This window comes from Leptonotus elevatus, chromosome 20, assembly GCF_054856555.1.
Source record: "Leptonotus elevatus isolate MCC_2025b chromosome 20, RoL_Lele_1.0, whole genome shotgun sequence".
In the NCBI taxonomy this organism is placed as follows: domain Eukaryota; kingdom Metazoa; phylum Chordata; class Actinopteri; order Syngnathiformes; family Syngnathidae; genus Leptonotus; species Leptonotus elevatus.
In genome coordinates this window covers 16756437-16777563 of record NC_141258.1, presented here as the reverse complement: position 1 = coordinate 16777563, position 21127 = coordinate 16756437, and the positions used below count along the sequence as shown (strand labels likewise).

Below are 21127 nucleotides of genomic sequence, written 5' to 3'. Positions count from 1 at the left end.
AACATGGTCTACGTATATAGAATTTTTTAACCTAAACTTGGATTTTAATTCTGCCTGTTAGCGAGAGCCACAGCAGCGTTATAACTTGCATTGATGTTTCTGTATTAGGCAATTTGTAACTAATGGTTGTGTTTCTATAGTCAGGAACCCGGCTGCTGCCAGCGGGATCGAGCGGATTCACCTCCGATGGGCACCAGGGGTTGATATTCGGATTCACGGCATGCCAGTGGGTTAATTCTGTGGGTGCTGTCCCCCCTGGCGGGGAGTGGGCGGGTCTGCCGCTCTGTTGGCTGCTGGGTGGCGGCTGCGTCTTGGCCGTTCCCTGGGTCTCTTGGGGGGTGCTGCGTTGCGGGGCTTTCCCTGGTGTCGGGGGCGGCGCCGTTCCGACGCGGTCCGTCGCTCTGGGCCCGGCGACGCGGTTCGGGGCCTGTGGGCCGCCGGGGTGCCCGGTGGTTCCCTCTCCCCTCCCCCTTCCTCCCCCTTGCTGCCTCTCCCTCCTCGCCTCTCCCCGCCCGTCCTCCGCCTCCCTGTCCCCTCTCCCTCGTCACCCTTCCTCCTCCTCTCCCCCTCTCCTTGCGTCCCTGCCGCTGCCCCCTGCCCTTCTTGTCGTCCCCTTCCCTCCTCCCTTCCCCCTCCCCGGTACGCCTTCCTTCCCCTCCCCTGGGCCGGGGGCTCCATCCATGGCCCGGGTCTCGGTGCTATGGGGGCCGGCGGGGGTGGCTGGGGTTTGGTGTCGTGCCCGCCCCGCTCCGGTGGGCGTCCTGACACCTCGGGCGGGACCCAGTATCCGGGGGGCGAGCCCTATCGCCCCGCCGGACGGGTCCCATATGCCCGCCGGGGTCCTGGTGGGGTGGGTGGGGGCTTGGTGGGCCGGTGCACCTCCCCCCCCGCCCTATCTATTTTTTTTTAATGCACCACATACACTCAGCAACATGCTTGGGTGGCGGGTGGATCGGAGCGTGGGAATATCATTTCCATCGGCTCCGGTTCACCTGCTCCTAATTTTAATGCACCACACACACACACACTTGTATATACACTGGGTGGGGTCACATTCACGGTTTAGGGGTAGAGTTCGCCAGTCCGCGAGCTGGCGGACTCAGTAACAGGGGTTAATTTTCACAAAGAACGCTGGGGTGACGACCGGGGCCTTCCCCCGCTGGGCCTGGGGTTCGGGGGTGTCGGCCGCCCTCCGGTGCCCCCATCTCCCCCTTCTGCCCCCGGTGTTCCGTCCTTCCACACGGCGGGGGGTGGGGTGGGCGCGGCTGCCCTCTCCGCTCCGCTGTCCGGCCCCTCTTCGGCGCCGGTGCCTGGGTGCGGGTGGTCCCCGGGGGCTGGGGGGCTGCCGGTTGGTCGGGGGGGGGGCGGCTTTGTTGGGGGGGGCGCGGTGGTGGGGGTTGCGGGGTGGGGGTGCTGGGGGTGGGGGGTGTCTGGGGGATTGGGGGCGGCTGGGGCTGGGTTGGGGTGGGTGGCGGGGGTGGATGGGGGGCGGGGGGTCGTGGGGGGGCGGGGGTTGGGGGCCGGTGGGGTGCCTGGTGGGCCTGCAGTGCCCCGTCCTGCTGCGTTGGGCCGGGGGCGCGGGCCGTGTTGGGGCGGGGGGCGCTCCTGCTCCTGGGTTTGCTCTCCGGCCGGTGGCCCTGGCGGGGCCCGGGGGTCGTCCTTTGGCGCTGCCGCGGCCTGGGGGGCCCTGAGGTGTTGCGCTTGCTCTGTTCCGGCGGGGGTCGACGGCTCCCCTCTTTGGTGGAGATTTTCATGCATGCCAGATCCACCACACCAGCATCTACCGAAACTCAGACACAATCTGTTTCCTCCTCAGGTTATTGAATCGGTGGAGGCTGGTGTCTGCGGATCTCACGCGGCTTCGTCTGTCCTTCCTTCCTTTTCTCGGTCTCTCCTTTGGTCTCTTGAGGCCTCCCTGATTTTATGTTTTTTGGATTTGTTGGGGTCTGGATGTTTCTTGGGCTGGGGAGGAGTTCTGGTGGGGGGTGTCTGGTCGGTGCTGGATTTCACCTTCCTTGGTTTTCTTCGGTCCCCTCGGGTCTCCTGGTGTTCGGTTTAGGTGAACGGTATGAGATTTTTTCTAATAGGTTTTCTGGTGAGCTAACAAATACACGCACGCACGCACGCACGCACATACACATACTCACCCACACACACACACACACAAAAAAAATAAAAATAAAAAAAAAATATATATATATATATAAAAAAAAAAAAAAGATCAATGATGATGACATTTTCGAATGAACAATACTGAGCTCTTAAGAAAAAAATAAAATAAAATAAAAATAAAAATAAATATTACACATTCAGTTTTACTCAAATAGGGGTGATGCAAAAATGAGTACACCCAACAATAAAAAAATAAAATGTAGTGTTTTGTATGGCCTCCACAATTTTTAATCACAGCACCAAGTCTTCTAGGCATTGAATGAGCTGTCAACATTTTGTTGCATCAATCTTTTTCCATTTTTCAAGAATGACCTCTTTTAGAGACTGGATGGAGAGTGATGCCCAACTTTTCTCTTTAGAATTCCCAATAGGTGTTCAATTGGGTTCAGATCAGGAGACATACTTGACCACTGAATCACTTTCACCTGGTTCTTCTTCAGAAATTCAACAGTGGCCTTAGATGTGTGCTTGGGATCATTGTTATGTTGGAAAAGTACACGACGACCAAGGGCATGGGGTGATGGCAGCATCTTATCTTTGAAAATTGAGCAATACAACAGCTGTAAATTTATATTGCCATCAATGAAATGCAGCCCCCAGACACCAGCAGTACTCATGCAACCCCACATGAAGACACAGCCACCACCATGTTTCACTGTATGCACCATGCATTTTTCCTTGTATTCCTCACTTTTACGACGCCATACAATTTTGAAGCCATCAGTTCCAAAAACATTTATTTGGTCTCATAACAGAGTCCCAGTAGTCTTCATCTTTGTCAGCATGGGCCCTGGCAAACTCTAGGCGCGTGTTTTTGTGCCTGGGCTTTAAGAGAGGCTTCCTCCGTGGACGGCACCCATGCATGCCATTCCTCTGCAGTGTACGCTGTATTGTGTCACAGGAAATAGTCACCCCAGTTTGGCTTTTTATTTTCTTAGATAACTGCAGTGAACTTCGATGCAGATTTTCTTCCACCCTTCTCATTGGAAGACGCTGCTGTCGAGTTGTTAACATTCCTTGACGTCTCTATGAGATGGTTGCAGTTCCATCTTTTTTAAATTGTTTGTACCACTTTTGCTACAGTATTCTGACTGATAAGTGAAGCTTTGCTGATCTTCTTGCAGCCATCACCTTTGTTGTGCAAATAAATTATTTTCTTTCTCAGGTCCTGTGACATTTCTCTTTCGTGTGGTACCGTTGCAAACAGCATGAAATGGGAAAGTGTTTTCTTTAAGTAACACCCATTTATAGTCAACAGTCTGCTTGAGACCTGTGTAATGAATAATAAGACTCAGCTGTAGACGTTTGTAGTGTAAAATTTTGGCTTTTTGGGCTTTGCTCCAGAGACTTTCTGTGGGGTGTACTCATTTTTGCATCACCCTAATTTAAATAAAACTGAAAATTCTGTTTTCTAATGTATATTATTAACCTTACTTTCATGTTATAAGTTAAACAGATGTTAAACAAATTTAGTCTTGTCAATAGTTTGAAAATAGTTTTTGATTTTATTGACATATTGTTTAAAGTGTTATTTTTCATAGGGGGTGTACTCATTTATGCTGAGTACTATACACACATAACTGGAAATGTGGCTGTGTACAAAACTGAACAATGACATTCAAACTACTGTTAAATAGTACTTAGTAAACAATTGCCACCATTGCAGTGTTTCCGAATCTTTATTGAGCCAAAGTACACACAGTGGAACTTCGATTTAAAAACGACCTGTTTTACAAACTTTTCAAGTTACAAACAAAATTCTGGTCAAAAGTATGCCTCTCATTATGTACGTTTCGTTTCACAAACCTTATTATGGATGGGCGGACGGATCATACTGTGCATCTTGCGCAATTTAAGTTAATTTAACCATCATTGGCTCTTTTGTAACTCATTGCCATAACTGTGCTGATTAGACCTTGAGGTCTAATGAAGGCTAATTAACTCATTTCACTGAAGCAACCCCCTTCGCTCCCAGCTGGTTTACCGGATTTTGACTGATTTTGCAAGGCTTACCAAAAAATTTTTTTTATTAAAAATAAACAAATATATATATATATATATATGTATATATATATGTATATATATATATATATATGTATATATATATATATGAAGAGAGAGAGAGAGAGAGAGAGAGAGAGAGAGAGAGAGAGAGAGAGAGAGAGAGAGAGAGAGAGAGAGAACTGGGCCGTTATCGGAGTGCTGCGTTAAGACATGACTCTTTTCGCGCGACAAAAAAATCTCGCCGTTAATCTAATTACAAAAGGACTGGCTGCAAGTGTACAGTTTGTCTCACATCGGCGGTACTTTTCTGGGGCGGGCACTGTACAGGCAGACACTCAGCGCCAGTGCTCTCGTTCTGAACTTCATCAAAGATCTAAATAAAAACAACAGATACACACGCACAACCGCAGCGTGGTGATTAAGAGTGTGATGATATATCGATATTGCGATAAATCGTAATACTTTGTCTCCCGATAAATTATCGATATGCCTACGCAAGTATTGCGACATTTGTAGTTAATATACAGCCCTTATTACGGCTCCATTGTTCATTACTTATTGAGCTTACTTAGCAGGCCGCTAGGGGAAGCGCCTCATAAGAGTGGTGAGGAAATGTATGGAAGGTCTTCAGGCAAAGAAGACTCATGAACTTACTTTTACTTGTGTAAGATATGTATTATCTGTCCAGCAACTGACTCAGTTTTTCATACGTAACACTTTAAAACATATTTTAGGGTTTGACTTTTTCAAGCACACAATTTCTGAGGAATATTAATATTGATTTAATTGGATTTAATATTTAAGTAATTTTATTTAGTTACTTTTGCAATGTTACACAAAAAAATCATCAACAGTTTATAAAATGAAACAATTCACTATGTAACTGATTGACATGCTGCATAATAAAAGTGTTAAAGACAAATTTGTTCACAGAAAGTGGTCTCTGTTAAGAAGACATTTGTATTTGTTTAAAAAAATACACTTAAGTACTCACTGTGAAGAAGACACCAGTTTTAATATTTTGTTTCAGTGATGGTACAAAAAGAAACAATTTTCTCATTGAAAAAACATAAATTTATGTCTTGAGTAGTTTTATCGTAGATTATCGTGGATTTATTACCTGACCAATAAATCTATAATCGCAGTATTGTCATATCATGACATATTATTATTGTGAGCCTTGTATCGCATATCGTATTGTATCGTGAGGTACCCAGAGGTTCCCACCCCTAGTGGTAATTAGTGAAATGAAACCGTATGGGCCGATGTCATTGCAGACGTCTGTGTGACAAGACGTAACGGCTCCGTCCAGCGAGCGTGCACCACGCACACACTCATTACATCGATCCATAAAGTCCAAATAGGGGCATCGTTTACGGGCCCCTTAAAAGCTCTGTTCGTGTGTCTCAGAGGTCAGGGGTCCGTTTCACAAAGCAGGTTTAATGAAAACTCTGAATCTATTAACCCTGAAATGCGGGAAACTGAGTTTTCCGTTTCAGGAAGCGAGGTAACTCAAACCAGAGAAAGAGGGGTAACTCTAGCCTCTTTCATAAAGAGAGGTAACTTAAGCTCTTGATGAGTTACCATAGTAACAGACTCTATGAACCTAACCTGGTCGGTACCAGGTTTACCACAATGAACCTTGAGTTTCTTTCTGTCTCCGCCTCCTTTCAGCCACACACGACATTTGATTTGCTCATTCATTTAGTCAGCTGGCGAGTTTTGGCATAATATAGTTCTGCCGTCTGTTATCTAATAAAACCAATAGGCCTATATTAAAAGTCCACCTTTTTTACAAACATGGCATGTCCTTTTGACAATGATCCCGTTGATGAAGGTGCACTATAAAAAGAGAATTGTTGAACCAAATTAAGATTACAAATTTAATTGTTGACCAACTGAATAAAATTGCTTCAATTGGTAACACACAATTAAATTAAATTAATACAAAGTGAATATATTAAATTTAATGATCAGTTCATTAAACATAATATATAATTTATTTATTTATTCAAACTCCCATTATTCAGTGCTAGTAGCACTTAAACTGATTGACTGTTTGTCTGACTGTTTGTGAGAAAAAAATGTATCTTTAAAAAGAGACCAAAACTATGCTGATACTCCAAATGGTTCAAGAACAGCTTCAAATTTACTTTGGGTGCACCTTTTTTAGGCGTTTTCGGCAAAAATGGCAGGAATTATCTAATTTTGTCATCTCAGAATTCCTAAAGACAAAACACCCAGTTTAAACATTTTGATATGAAACCAAACCAAAACCAAACTCTTTGATGTCTTGCAACTGATAATTACATTACTGTATTACTAAATAGTGGTAAATGTCCTTCTTTGGCTACTCATCGTATTAAATAGAATTACTGATCAACTTCCCACAAGCCATTGATCAGAATGGAGAGTTCATTCCTAGCTTTGTTTCAAACTGCAGCTTCTGTCTCTTCTGGTAGCGAACTCGCACCCTGAAATGGACAAAAAGACATTCGTTAGACATTCAGCATTGAACATTGCTACTTTTATCTGGCAAGATGATCTTTTTGGGTGTGCATTATTATTGCTTAATTACACAAATAGCATCACTCTACATATACATATATATATATACACATATATATATATACACACATCAAATTATATTATATATATATATATATATATATATATATATATATATATATATATATATATATATATATATATATATATATATATACATAATATAATTTGATGGAATAAGACAGGATAATCAATTTAAAAAATATTCGATAGTGCCAGCCCATTATTGTAGCAAAATATGAAAAAAAGTTTGAATAATTGTGATTCAATTATTACCAAAATAATCATTAATATTTCTTTCATAATCGAGCAGCTCTAATCAGAGATGTTTACATCTTTTTCATTTTTTATTTAAAAAATTCAATAAAACACAAAGTTTTCTCTTTATTACATGGAGACAAAGGTTCAAGGTGAAAATAATAAACGAGCACATCAGACTGCTGATCTGTCAACCAAGGTAGCATTTAGTTACCTCAAGTAATAACCCCAACCCCCATCTACCTCGACAAAAATGATTCGTTGCATTAATGCTTTTTATTATTATTTTTATTTTATTTGTATTTATTAGTTTTTAATTGTATTTGTATTTATTAGTTTTTATTTATTAATTTTTTATTTGGCTGCGTGTCTGCTTGTGTGGCGCCTGTGCATGACATAGTAAGTAATTTTTTTATGCCGATATGGGACGGACTGGGCCTACGTAGGATGGCCTGAAATAATGACAGCATGATGACTGACGGATTGACGTGCCCCACCACTGCCTAAATGTAATATACCATAATAGTGTAAACGTGCTTCAAAAGTGAAACAACAAATACAAAAAGTCCCCAGAAATACTAAAACTAAGGTATTTTAGTTTAAATCACCTTTATATAGCAACTTGGAATGCAGTATTTACCTTATTTCATGTAGCTTCACCACCTCATTTACCACCACCACCAGTAGAAGAGACAGAAAGACCAGCAGCCAGCCAAGCAGAGGTATGTCAGCCAGACCAAAGTTCAGGAGGCTGCCTCGATCATGCCACAACTGGTAATCCACAGTGGCCTGGACAATCTGACTGAGCAGACTGAAGGAGAGCAGCAATCAGTTACATCATGAAACTTGACGAAGACCACGGTGCATCCTCAAATAATTTTATGATGTGTGTAAAATGTGTCTATCTTTAAAGTTGTTCATTGAAGAAACAATGAATGTTCAACTTGATGTTAGAGAATGCTCAGTTAGACACTGACATTATAACCACTGTACTATGACTGGTATGGGACATGGGCTCAAGAGTGGCTGCTGTAAGCTCAAGGGTGACCACTGTCTGTTGGTAGAGTAGATGTGATCTTTGTGCATTAGAAAAGATGCCTGTATGATGTCACTTGTGAAGATATACAAACTGTGCTTCTCCAAACAAATGAACCTCCCACTCTCACAGCCATGTCATGTGTGATTATTTGCCACAACAGCTCAGGGTGGAACAATTTTAGTCGACAAAATAAAAAGCAATTTTAGTCGACTAAATTGACAATTGAGTATTTTCCTTCAGCATACATTTAAACTTTTATACAGAAAACTATATCTATCTAAACTATCTATATTTGTAACAGTTTTTTAACACGCAAGACACATACAACAATGTCTTTATTAATTGTTTCAATGAAACATGTTGAACTGACAATAATATGCCGTCTTATAACTTAATTTTCACCTGAATTAAAAAAGTGCATAATTGCTTGAGATTAATTTTACAGCTGCACAATGAATGTAAACATGTTTGAACATTAAATAAAGTGCAGTGAACACTGAACAGTTTCTGAGTGGTTATTTTCTCCCACCGGCGTTTTATTCCTTCTGATTGAATGTGTGAATTTTCGTCACTCTGTTGTGTTCATTTTTGTTGTAGTCACTGACAAAATTGTCAGTCAATTTAGTTATCGTTATTGTCTCAATGAATGCTTCTATTTTTCTTACATTTTCATCTAATTTTTTTTTTTTGTGACGAAAAATATGACAAAAAAAATTTGTTGAAGAAATTATCAATGTTTGCATGTCAGGGTTTTTTTTTAAAATTTAAAACGGAACAATAAACTACATACGTATTTTTTGTTTTGAGCCTGACCTGATGTTTATTCAAAATGCCATGAGCTTTCACGCATGTTTAGACAACCCCAATCAGCAAATATTGATTTGCAAAATTTGAAACTAATTCCAAAATGGCAGACTTATTGCAAACTGAAGTTTTAAATGTTGTAAAAACACAAAAAAATAACAAATCCACTGATTGCTTATTGGCATGACATTAGTCAAATGTATCATTGAACATGTTTTGCTACCATTTACATATATCTGTAATCTGTCATTCAAAGATAGAATCTTTCCATCAAAAATGAAAACAGTAAATGTCATTCCTATTTATAAAAATGGGGAAAGACATTTATTCACTAACTATAGACCAATATCACTTTTGCCGCTGTTAAAAAAAAATTTGAAAAACTTTTTTCACGAACACTGGACAGTGAACACTTTCATTAAGAAACACAAGCAACATAAAAAACCTTAATGGCAGTCATGGAACTTGTAGAAGCTTCAAACGTATTAACAAAGTATTTACTATTGGAATTTTTATAGATAAAAACAAACAAACATTCGATACATGATGATGATGCAAAGGAGGTTATGACTTACACCACTGGTACAGTGAGACACCACCAGGAATTGCTGAAAGGACTCTTTCGCCACAGAGACTGAGAACGGTGGACATAGCTGAGCGAGATCACCACTGAAAGGAGATGGGGGGGGGGCAAAAGGATTGCTGATGTCATTTCCAAGAACAACTGTAAAAACACACTGTTTTATGATGAGGATGTACAGTATTCCCTCGCTACTTAGCGGTTCAGCTATTGCGGATTCACTTTATTGCGGATTTTCATTTGCGAGCATAAATTCATATATTGCAGTTTTATCTCGCTATTTCATGGGTTTTCTTGTTATTTTTTTTCTTTCTAAGTCAGACCAGTCAAAAATTAGAATTATTTTTTTAGGGGAAATTTGTTTTACAAAAAGCGAGACTGAAGAGGCAAAGCCAAAGATTTAAGTCGCTGCAATACCGTACCAGAATGTTGTAATTGATGCACTTATTACCATGGTTGATGAAGTGAAGATTATTATTATTATTTTTTTGACTTACTTTGGTGTCAACGTCAGTTGTCTTTTAAACAAGCTTTATAAATAAAGTGGTATGGTTAAGTATGAACTATAATCTGAGGCAAATTTGCCAGTCGAGCACGCAGTCCATTTATTTTGTTTTCATTCTCCTTTGTGACCAATAAACTTCCAAATGTTTTAAGTACTAATGAGCACACACACGGCAGTGATAAATTTGCGTAGCGGTCAAAAACTGCTTGCTCTTCGGTCAGAACACTCTTCGAGGCAAATTGATCATTATAACATTTAATCCCAGCGATTTTACTGGATTATGGCTGATTTGCAAGGCCCACAGAATACTTTGCAAAATAATTGTTTACCATTTTAGGAACTTCCTTTTAAAATATTATAAATGTATCACTCTCCACTGACACTGTTCCAGTAGCTTTTCTAAACGCTGTTATTCAACCACTACTTAAGCGATCCAACCTCGACCCAGACAGTCTTTGTAATTATAGGTAGGCCTGTCACGATAAGAAATTTTGCTTGCCGATAAATTGCCCCAGAAATTATTGTGATAAACGCTAATATTGCGGTTTTCATATTTTTTAACTAATATAATGATAATGGTATAATAAATAAATCCATAAAATTCCCACACAAGAGCAGTTGCGTTTGGCTTTGATACCAGCTTCATTTGTCCATATTATTTCCAAATGATGGCTGTCCCTACTGCTCAGGGGCCCTCATTCTGAATCTGATGCGCCAAATGCGCCGCTGTTGTGCCAGGGTGGTTGCCCCCGAGCAGGTTTGTATCCCCTGCCGCGGGATCTTATGCCTTTTACCACAAAAAGTGCAGATTTTTTGAAAATGTTCCTTGTTCCTAACCCTAACCTTAAATTTCAAAAATGGAAGAAAACCCCAAAAAACATTAACATTCATCAGATTTCCTACCATGTGCATGGTCTTTGAACGCACCTAGTCCATTGCAGAATGCGAGCGGGTTCTTGTTTTTCTTTTGTTTATCATCTGCGATGGATATTGTTTTTCTTGTTACAAAACCTTGTTTCTAAAACTCAAAAACATGTGTCTTCTTCATTCGTTTATTTAAAAATATGCATACCCGCGGCAGGGGATACAGATTTTTTTAGGGGGTAACTACTATGGCACAGCACTGCCTTCCAGAGTGCGTGTCAAGATGATTCACTCCTCAATACGCTAAGCACGGTTGAGGAGTCAGTCGTGACAGGAAAGGTAACTTATTACCCACCCAGTGTCTTTGGTAAAGCCCGTATCTCACTGAGTAGCACAGGATTGTGAGGGTGTGTGCACTTAGCAAATTATGCTTTTTCGGCAGGCTTCGAAGCACAAGCAATGAATAAAAACAACACTGATAGCTGTGGTGCGCTGCTAGCAATAATGCCGTGGCTCACAAATGAGAAAGAGAATTGCGTGTGCTTATGAAGAACCAATGGGACACATGCGAACCAAAATGTTTAAACTGGCTTTAAAAGCCACTTTACAGGCTCCGGGTGGCGGAGTGGTGCTTTACCCAGTGACTGACAGAGTGAAGCAACGGAGCAGCGCGAATGTTGATGACGTATGTAAAACACAAACACACACAAGCCATGGCTGGGAATTATCGCGCTCGGCAAACTTATCAAGATCATTTTTTATTATCGTGCGGTATAAAATTTACCATTTATTGCAAACATGCTGGAAAAAGTTGTCGCACAACAGCTGAATGATTACATGGCCGCTAACAATCAATATTAACTTTTTTAGTCGGGGTTCAGGGCCGATCACTCTACTCACTTGCTAAAGTGACTAATGATCTTCTCCTAGAAATGGACTCCAATACTTCACCAATATTATTATTACTCGATCTTAGCACTGCCATCGATACAGTCGATTATAACATACTACTAGAACACTTCCAAACGTATTGGTATTTCAGGCTTAGTACTCGCGTGGTAATTCATGGCAATGCAACCTCACGGTGGTGGGTACTTGGCCCTCTCTTGTTTAGCATCTATTTGCTTCCACTTGGTGATTATATGTAAGTATAACATAAACTTTCAGTGTTATCCCAATTATACTCAATTATATTTGAAACAACAAACCAGCACAACTGCTGTAATCTAGAGGCGTGCCTCGCTAAGACTAAACAATTGATGTTGTTAAATTTTTTGCTCCTTAACCCCGATAAAACTGAGATGTAGATTGTTGGTCCCACTCGTCATCGGCACCTGTTTACGAACATCTCTCTTCCCGGCTTGGAAAGGGAGTTAGGTGTCAATGAGCAAATTGGATGTCATAACTAGCATTATAACTTGTATGAGATATCCCTTGGCCTGTAACCCATGCACTTACGGAATTATTAATTAAAAATATTTTTACCTTAATTTTATATTATATATACCGTAACTGTGAAGGGATCAGTCAACTTATGAACAAATTCCAGATTTATTATTGTTAAAATTATTAATATTGGTCGGATGAATGATGGTAGTTTCAATACGTATCTTGGGTAAAATGTGTGTTTGACGTTTATTCAAAAGCAGATCGTTACTGGTGCATATGCATGGTCTGACGAGGTTCTAAATTTGTTTGAAGAGTATGAATACGTTCAAATACGAACGTCTTGTTGAATCACAGACTTGTGCGTCAAATGTGCATGCTCGATAACTTGAAATGAAAGTAAGTGTGATGTGAATACCACTCCGTGTGAGGACCCACCTGTATGTAAGACCAAGAACCCAGTCATGATTTTTTGCGTCAGCAACAGGCCATTTGACAGATCGCTGAACCAACGAGGTGCATGGATTGAGGAGCTAAAGGAATCCAAACAATCAATAACTTTAATACATTTGCTATTCAAAAGATGACACTTAAAGGGCACGCTACATTTTCTTTCAATGTCAATCAATGCTGATACGATGCACTGCGTGTCTATTCTAAAATGATTATCATGTATATCCCAAACACTTTTCCATAATGAAGACATGGTCTCAGTTAAATCTGTCTGCTCAGGCTGTATGGATTTGGAATATTCTTTCTGTAGTCACAAATGTACAGTATTTTTACACTTTTAAAGAACTACTCTTAATATGTTGGCGATGTAAATAAAGTGCTTTAAGTGGGCCGGTACGCACACTTCTCACTTTTAGCCTCCAGCGTACCGGGACCTTTTACCGTCTATTGGGACTTCACATGAGCCAACAGTGCAAGTGCGGTCTTGCTCTATTTCTCTCTTGCACTTTGTGATACTCCTATGACTCCTTCAGTAATTTGGGTAACTCCCCCCCCAAAAAATTATAAGGGTTTTTTTCCGGCCTTTGATATCAAGTTCATTTGTCGTGTGTGCCGTCATTAAGACATGTCAAGAAAGCGGCAAACATACTCATAACGTAACATGCCACCAACACAAAGGCTAACTTCAAAATAAAAGCTTCCCAAACAATGGATCTCAATCACTATCAAAAGTGTAGGAATGTTCGTGCTCTGCGCACAAGTTGGGAATATAGGCAAAATCACCACCTGATTCACGTCACGTGTGGACCAGCCCGTTTTGTCCGCACGACTGTGCATGTTGATGAAAGATAAATTTCTAAATTTGCATAAACCACGCCCATTTGCCCCCAAAAAGGGCCTCCGTTTGATGAGTGTCAGCCAATATGCAGAGGTTAAAAAATATATATATTTTAAAATGCGAGATACTTCTTTCTCAGTCTTGATCCCATTTTTAAAAGGTTTGTGTCAAAAGGTTCGTCTCATCAGAAAGCTTGCTGAAACATATGACAACATATAATAATAATATCAAGCATTTGTATTAATTCCGAACCTAAATTAGAGAATGCAATGAAAAAATAAATTATGAGGGGAAACCAAAAAAAAAAAACCTTCACACGTTATTAAAAATAGTAAGGAATAAATATGGCATGGAAAAGCAACATTTGCAGTTGAAGAAATGTATCACAAACAAGCCAGCGGCGACGTATGCCATGTTTTTGACGGTCATTTGTCAACTGTACATTTGTGGAAATATTGATCTAGATTTGGAACATGTGTAGGGCTGCTGGTTCAATAGGAAAACTCTGAAGTCCTGGTATCCTTAGTATACATGTCCAAAGATTATGCCAAATACTTTTGTTTTATAAACAATTTGAAACGGAGTCTCTAAATGTTGAAATATATTTAAGTACATATAGCACATGTTAGCGATTCAGGAAATGCATGGATGGATTATAGCACATAGGAGATTTTTGCCCATAATGTGCTGGACAAAATGTACAATATTCGAACAATAACCATTTAACATCAATGAAATGTGTAATTTGCTTGAAATTTGTTTCATTTAAGGAACAAATCATATTTTCTTGTTTAATTTTCCACACACACTATGAAAAAAAAGAAAGAAATTTGTTACTCCGAGCACTTTATTTACAACCACATAATGTTAGTAATGTTATTATTTAATAATAATGTTATTAAATCTTGCTATTAAACCCCCCACTTCTAGACTAATAACGTTAGGGCATATATACTTAGTGAGTAAGTGCTAAGTTGTATTCTTCAAGCTGTTTTGTGTGTGATGTTTAAATCTCTTATTTTGAAATTCATGCTTTTAATTTGGAAGGCCGCTCTGTACTTCTGTTTCCTGTTTCACGTCTGTTTGTCATTCAGCTCATGGATTTATTTTTAGCAACTTTTTTAACAACTTTAACTTATTGATGTCCGTTCAAAAAAATCTACCTGAATATAATATATATATATATATATATATATATATATATATATATATATATATATATATATATATATATATATATATATATATATATATATATATATATAAATAAATAAATATAAATATATATATAGATATATATTGTTCAATCTGAACCATTACATTTTATATGAAATAACAGGTGAAGGTTTATCAATTCAATGCATGTTTCTTCTTTTTTTTATCAATTGTGTAGTCAAAACTTAATTAAAAAGAGTTTTTGGTCAACTCATGTAGGTGCAAAACAGTCACTCACATCTCACTGGGAAACCAACATGACAATGCCAAAAATGCATCATCTTGTTTCACTGATCTGAAGTGTCTTGATGGGACTCGGGATATTATTCTTCTCCAGATTCCTATTGAGGTGGATTACAACATATTGTGGTACATAGTGCCACCTACTGGGCAGGAGTGGCATATCAATTAGTAGGCGTAGTGGGAGGTTGCACTGGCAAACGTGCGGCGCCACTGCGCAGGTGCCGTGTTATGTTAATCATTTGGCACCTGCGGGGTCCAATCTCATTTGAGCAGGGGCACGTGCCACCCCGTCCTCCTCTCTGGCTCCGCCAGTGGTGTGTTTTAAATGACCCCCACCCCTCACCCAGTCTCAACCCCTATGCTATTGCAACCCTAAGATGTTGTCGTTTCCGGAGGCTGGGTAAAAGGCGGGCTACAAATAGTTTCGAGTTGATGTTTTCTGGCGTCTTCCTGCTAAATTAACCAGACACGGCAGGACAGGATTCAAGCACGTCTCTCTTATTTAACTCTCTTCTCGAACGAGGTTCGCTTGGTTACACCTCTCTCCTCTCTCTGCGCTCATGACATGCTGAAGTGTTTTGTGTAATGCGCATGTAAAACAAAAATAAATACAAAACCAAAAGTAATCATTCGCAAAACAAATATAAGTCAATTGCAAGTAAATAAAAAAATACACATTTGCAATCGTGTTACACTATGATAATGGCTACACATTGTTCTAAAGACAATAAAAATAAACCGTACACACTCTCACAGAAAACTATAATTACAGTATGTGTCAAAATATTTTCTATTCGTACAAGATATGCTTAGGTACAGAACTGCTTTGATTAAATACAAAATAAAACTATATATATATATATATATATATATATATATATATATGCGCGCGTGTGTGTGTGTGTGTGTGTATACAGTGCTGCTCAAAAGTTTGTGAACCCTGCAGGCATGGTCAGATTTTTTGTATAAAATATTAAAATAACCTTATTAAATGTTTAGTCAAACCCAAATCTACAATGCTGAATTTGAAAATAATAGACTTGAACAAAAAGAATGATAATATTGTCATTCATTCTTGAACAAAAGTTGTTGATTTAAGAAAAACTCATTTCATGGGTGCAAATGTATGAGAACCTCTCACTTAATCGGACATTGCACCTCCTTTTGCAATGAGAACTTCATCCAAACACTTTCTTTAGTGATTTATCAGTCTTTCACATCTTGGGGAATTTTTGATACTCTTCCTTGCAAAATGCAGCCAGTTGAGAGAAGTTAGATGGGCGTCTAGCATAAACTGCCCGCTTCAGGTCCTGCCTCAGGTTATGTTCCAGGATTTCACAATATTCCTCTGAATTTATGATTCCCTGGATTATGTGTAGTTGTCCAGTTCCTAAGGATGAAAAGCCAGCCCATGCTTCACTTTAGGGTGAAGGTTCTTTTGCTGGTATGTAGTGTTGACTTTTCACCAAACATGACTGTTGAATTTTTTATTTTGGACTCATCTGTGCACAGAAGGGACTTTCAAAAAGCTTTAGCATTGATCTTTTTTGTGAGCAGAGGCTTCTACCTAGCAAGCCTTCCTGAAAGCCTTGTCAATTTACTTTTTTTCTGATTGTTGAAGCATGCACATGTGTCCCAGATGCAGCAAAAGAGGTCTGCAAATCCCTTGATGTGATGTTTGAGTTAGCTTTTTACCTGAATTATCACTTTTCTTGTGGTTCTTGCTGAAATGTTAGAAGGTCGTCCACTTCTAGGCAGGATTGTAGTAATTTTCAGTGTTCTCTAGTTGCAGATGATCTGCTTCACAGTGGAATGATGAAGCTCAATTTTTTTATTTATAACTTTATAGCTTTCTCCAGACAGATGTGCTGTCACTACTTACTTCCTGAGGTCCCTGAGATTTATCTTCCTCTCAGCATGACTGACCTGTCATGGGTTCACCAGTATAAGACTAAAGTGACGTGGTTTTGTCTCTGTTTTAGTCAGTGATGATCTCTTTGCCAAACCTCAAATTGTATTGGTCCATTTCAGTGGTTAGTTTAGTTACCAATTTGTCCTACCAGATCCTACTTTGACTGCTTCTTGTAAGCAATGCAGATCAGGGTTCACTTACTTTTGCACCTACATGAGTTGATCAAAAACTCTTTATAATTAAGTTTTGACTACACAATTGATAAAAAAAAAAGAAGAAAAATGCATTGAATTGATAAACCTACACCTGTTTTTTCATATAAAATGTAATGGTTCAGATTGACCAATATAGATATATCTATCTATCTATCTATCTATCTATATATATAGATATATTTTATTATTATTATTATTATTTTTTTCTTCTTAAGAGCTCAGTATTGTTCATTCGGAAATGTCATCATCATTGCTCTTTTTTTTTTTTTTAATATATATATATATATATATATATATATATATATATATATATATATTTTTTGTGTGTGTGTGTGTGTGGGTGAGTATGTGTATGTGCGTGCGTGCGTGTACTTGTTAGCTCACCAGAAAACCTATTAGAAAAAATCTCATACCGTTCACCTAAACCGAACACCAGGAGACCCGAGGGGACCGAAGAAAACCAAGGAAGGCGAAATCCAGCACCGACCAGACACCCCCCACCAGAACTCCTCCCCAGCCCAAGAAACATCCAGACCCCAACAAATCCAAAAAACATAAAATCAGGGAGGCCTCAAGAGACCAAAGGAGAGACCGAGAAAAGGAAGGAAGGACAGACGAAGCCGTGTGAGATCCGCAGACACCAGCCTCCACCGATTCAATAACCTGAGGAGGAAACAGATTGTGTCTGAGTTTCGGTAGATGCTGGTGTGGTGGATCTGGCATGCATGAAAATCTCCACCAAAGAGGGGAGCCGACGACCCCCGCCGGAACAGAGCAAGCGCAACACCTCAGGGCCCCCCAGGCCGCTGCAGCGCCAAAGGACGACCCCCGGGCCCCGCCAGGGCCACCGGCCGGAGAGCAAACCCAGGAGCAGGAGCGCCCCCCGCCCCAACACGGCTCGCGCCCCCGGCCCAACGCAGCGGGACGGGGCACTGCAGGCCCACCAGGCACCTTACCGGCCCCCAACCCCCGCCCCCCCCACGACCCCCCGCCCCCCATCCACCCCCGCCACCCACCCCAACCCAGCCCCAGCCGCCCCCAATCCCCCAGACACCCCCCACCCCCAGCACCCCCCACCCCGCAACCCCCACCACCGCCCCCCCCCCAACAAAGCCGCCCCCCCTCCCGACCCCACCCCGACCAACCGGCAGCCCCCCAACCCCCGACACCCAGCCCCCGGGGACCACCCGCACCCAGGCTCCGGCGCCGAAGAGGGGCCGGACAGCGGAGCGGAGAGGGCAGCCGCGCCCACCCCACCCCCCGCCGTGTGGCAGGACGGAACACCGGGGGCAGAAGGGGGGGATGGGGGCACCGGAGGGCGGCCGACACCCCCGAACCCCAGGCCCAGCGGGGGAAGGCCCCGGTCGTCACCCCAGCATTCTTTGTGAAAATGAACCCCTGTTACTGAGTCCGTCAGCTCGCGGACTGGCGAACTCTACCCCTAAACCGTGAATGTGACCCCACCCAGTGTATATACAAGTGTGTGTGTATGGTGCATTAAAATTAGGAGCAGGTGAACCGGAGCCGATGGAAATGATATTCCCACGCTCCGATCCACCCGCCACCCAAGCATGTTGCTGAGTGTATGTGGTGCATTAAAAAAATAGATAGGGCGGGGGGGGGGGGGGGGGCGGCGACACGGACAGGGGACCGCAGCACTGCTCTATACTGCGGCCCCCAACCGATGGCACCTCCACAAGCCCCCCCCCCCACACAAGTTGTGTGGTGTATTAAAATTGGAGGGGAGTTGTAGGGTGAAGACGGTGTTTCCACCCTACCCCACCCCCCAAAGTGAGTTATGTGCCCTATATGTCTATAAAAGTGTATTGTGCAAACCTAGTGTAGTGAGTTAAGAGGAGTGACCAGCGGGGCCCTCCCCAACCGGGCGGGGGCAGGAGGCGCACCGGCCCACCAAGCCCCCACCCACCCCACCAGGACCCCGGCGGGCATATGGGACCCGCCCGGCGGGGCGATAGGGCTCGCCCCCCGGATACTGGGTCCCGCCCGAGGTGTCAGGACGCCCACCGGAGCGGGGCGGGCACGACACCAAACCCCAGCCACCCCCGCCGGCCCCCATAGCACCGAGACCCGGGCCATGGATGGAGCCCCCGGCCCAGGGGAGGGGAAGGAAGGCGTACCGGGGAGGGGGAAGGGAGGAGGGAAGGGGACGACAAGAAGGGCAGGGGGCAGCGGCAGGGACGCAAGGAGAGGGGGAGAGGAGGAGGAAGGGTGACGAGGGAGAGGGGACAGGGAGGCGGAGGACGGGCGGGGAGATGCGAGGAGGGAGAGGCAGCAAGGGGGAGGAAGGGGGAGGGGAGAGGGAACCACCGGGCACCCCGGCGGCCCACAGGCCCCGAACCGCGTCGCCCAGAGCGACGGACCGCGCCGGAACGGCGCCGCCCCCGACACCAGGGAAAGCCCCGCAACGCAGCACCCCCCAAGAGACCCAGGGAACGGCCAAGACGCAGCCGCCACCCAGCAGCCAACAGAGGGGCAGACCCGCCCACTCCTCGCCAGGGGGGACAGCACCCACAGAATTAACCCACTGGCATGCCGTGAATCCGAATATCAACCCCTGGTGCCCATCGGAGGTGAATCCGCTCGATCCCGCTGGCAGCAGCCTGGTTCCTGACTATAGAAACACATATATATCTATCTATCTATCTATCTATCTATCTATCTATCTATCTATCTATCTATCTATCTATCTATATATATATATATATATATATATATATATATATATATATATATATATATATATATATATATATATATATATATATATATATATATATATTCTGGACTATAAAGTACACCTGTCTATAAGCCGCTCTCGCTAAATTTGGGGAATACTCGAGTTTGTTACACATATAAACCGCACCCGACTGTAAGCCGCAGGTGTTTTAATGTTACCACACCGGGTTCCCGCTACTTTCTTTTCCATAATGAGGGCACAAATTGTCTCGCTACTTTCTTTTTCATAATGAGGGCGCAAATTGTCTCGCTACTTTCTTTTTCATAATGAGGGCGCAAATTGTCTCGCTCTCGTTCTGTCTCACCTACTGTATTTGGGCTCACTTGGTTTGTTTTGCTCTGCCTAACGCTCTTTCGCTTCCTTTATAGTGCGCCCTCTTGTGATCTGATGGATAAAACGCACCTTTGTATTAGTACGCTATGTGCTTTGTATTAGTACAGGCGGCAGGTAAGCAGTTTGTGAAAGTGTCGAATTACGGGAGGAATTTGTGTGGGCTGTGTGAAAACAGTTTTGACGGAGCTCGTCTCCGCTGAAACGAAGAGCGAGCAGCGCGCGCTCGCATGGGCTGCTCCTCTCAGCTCGACGGCAGCGCGCTCCAGTCGGGGAGTGGCGAACAGTCACAGACGCTACGTCACACTGATGATGACATGCCAAGAGAGACGCTTCTGTCACAACTACGTTTTATAATCTTAATAATAACACACGAGAAATTATGTAAAAATCTATATTACATGTATCTTAACAAAATGTTATGTGTGTTTTCCTTTTCCTTGCCCCCTCCCCCGTGCCTACCTCTGCAGTCGCAAATTGACCCGCTGCCTGCTCCCCCCTCCCACTTGCCTCCGCAGCAAGTTGACGTGACTACCAGGGCGCCCCAGCACCTACTCCTTTAACTCGACACGAAAATGTGCGGTAGTCTAGTTTAAAACTAGCGAGATTCCATTATTTTTATTTATTTATTTATTTTTTTTTTTTACGGCACCCGGCACTGAGGAAGAGGACTTCAATGGTTTTACGTAGTACGCAGGAGGAGGACGATGGCACGAAAATTACCGGTAAGGACTGACTTTTCTGCTATAGTCGGCTGGTTCTTTTTGTTACAGTAATGTATTTTTGTATTATTTCTTGTTACGAATGCACCTTTACTGCCGTGTTACTGGCAGCACTTTTAAAAATGGATTTCATTTAGCCATTTTACATTATTGCCTCGTCAAGCGCTGTAAGTTTTGATCTATTGTTATACTGTACTAGTCTACTATTGTGACTGCAGGAGGTGCGGTCTATTATTTGTGCATCTCACGAATGCTGCTCAG

The 21127-nt window shown here is 42.4% G+C and overlaps 1 protein-coding gene across 12 annotated transcripts in view; it reads right to left on the bottom strand.

Annotated features, from left to right (window-relative positions):
- Positions 1 to 5163: 5163 nt before the first annotated feature.
- tmem94 (transmembrane protein 94) overlaps positions 5164 to 21127 on the bottom strand; it is a 112759-nt gene continuing 96795 nt past the window's right edge. For all 12 annotated transcript variants that reach the window (XM_086063943.1, XM_086063944.1, XM_086063945.1 and 9 more), the window contains 4 exons: positions 12619 to 12713; positions 9421 to 9514; positions 7643 to 7813; positions 5164 to 6650 (listed from right to left, as the gene is read on the bottom strand). In XM_086063943.1, coding sequence (XP_085920069.1) covers positions 6578 to 6650; positions 7643 to 7813; positions 9421 to 9514; positions 12619 to 12713 — 433 coding nt within the window. In that variant the 3' untranslated portion in view covers positions 5164 to 6577. The remainder of the gene's footprint in view (positions 6651 to 7642; positions 7814 to 9420; positions 9515 to 12618; positions 12714 to 21127) is intronic.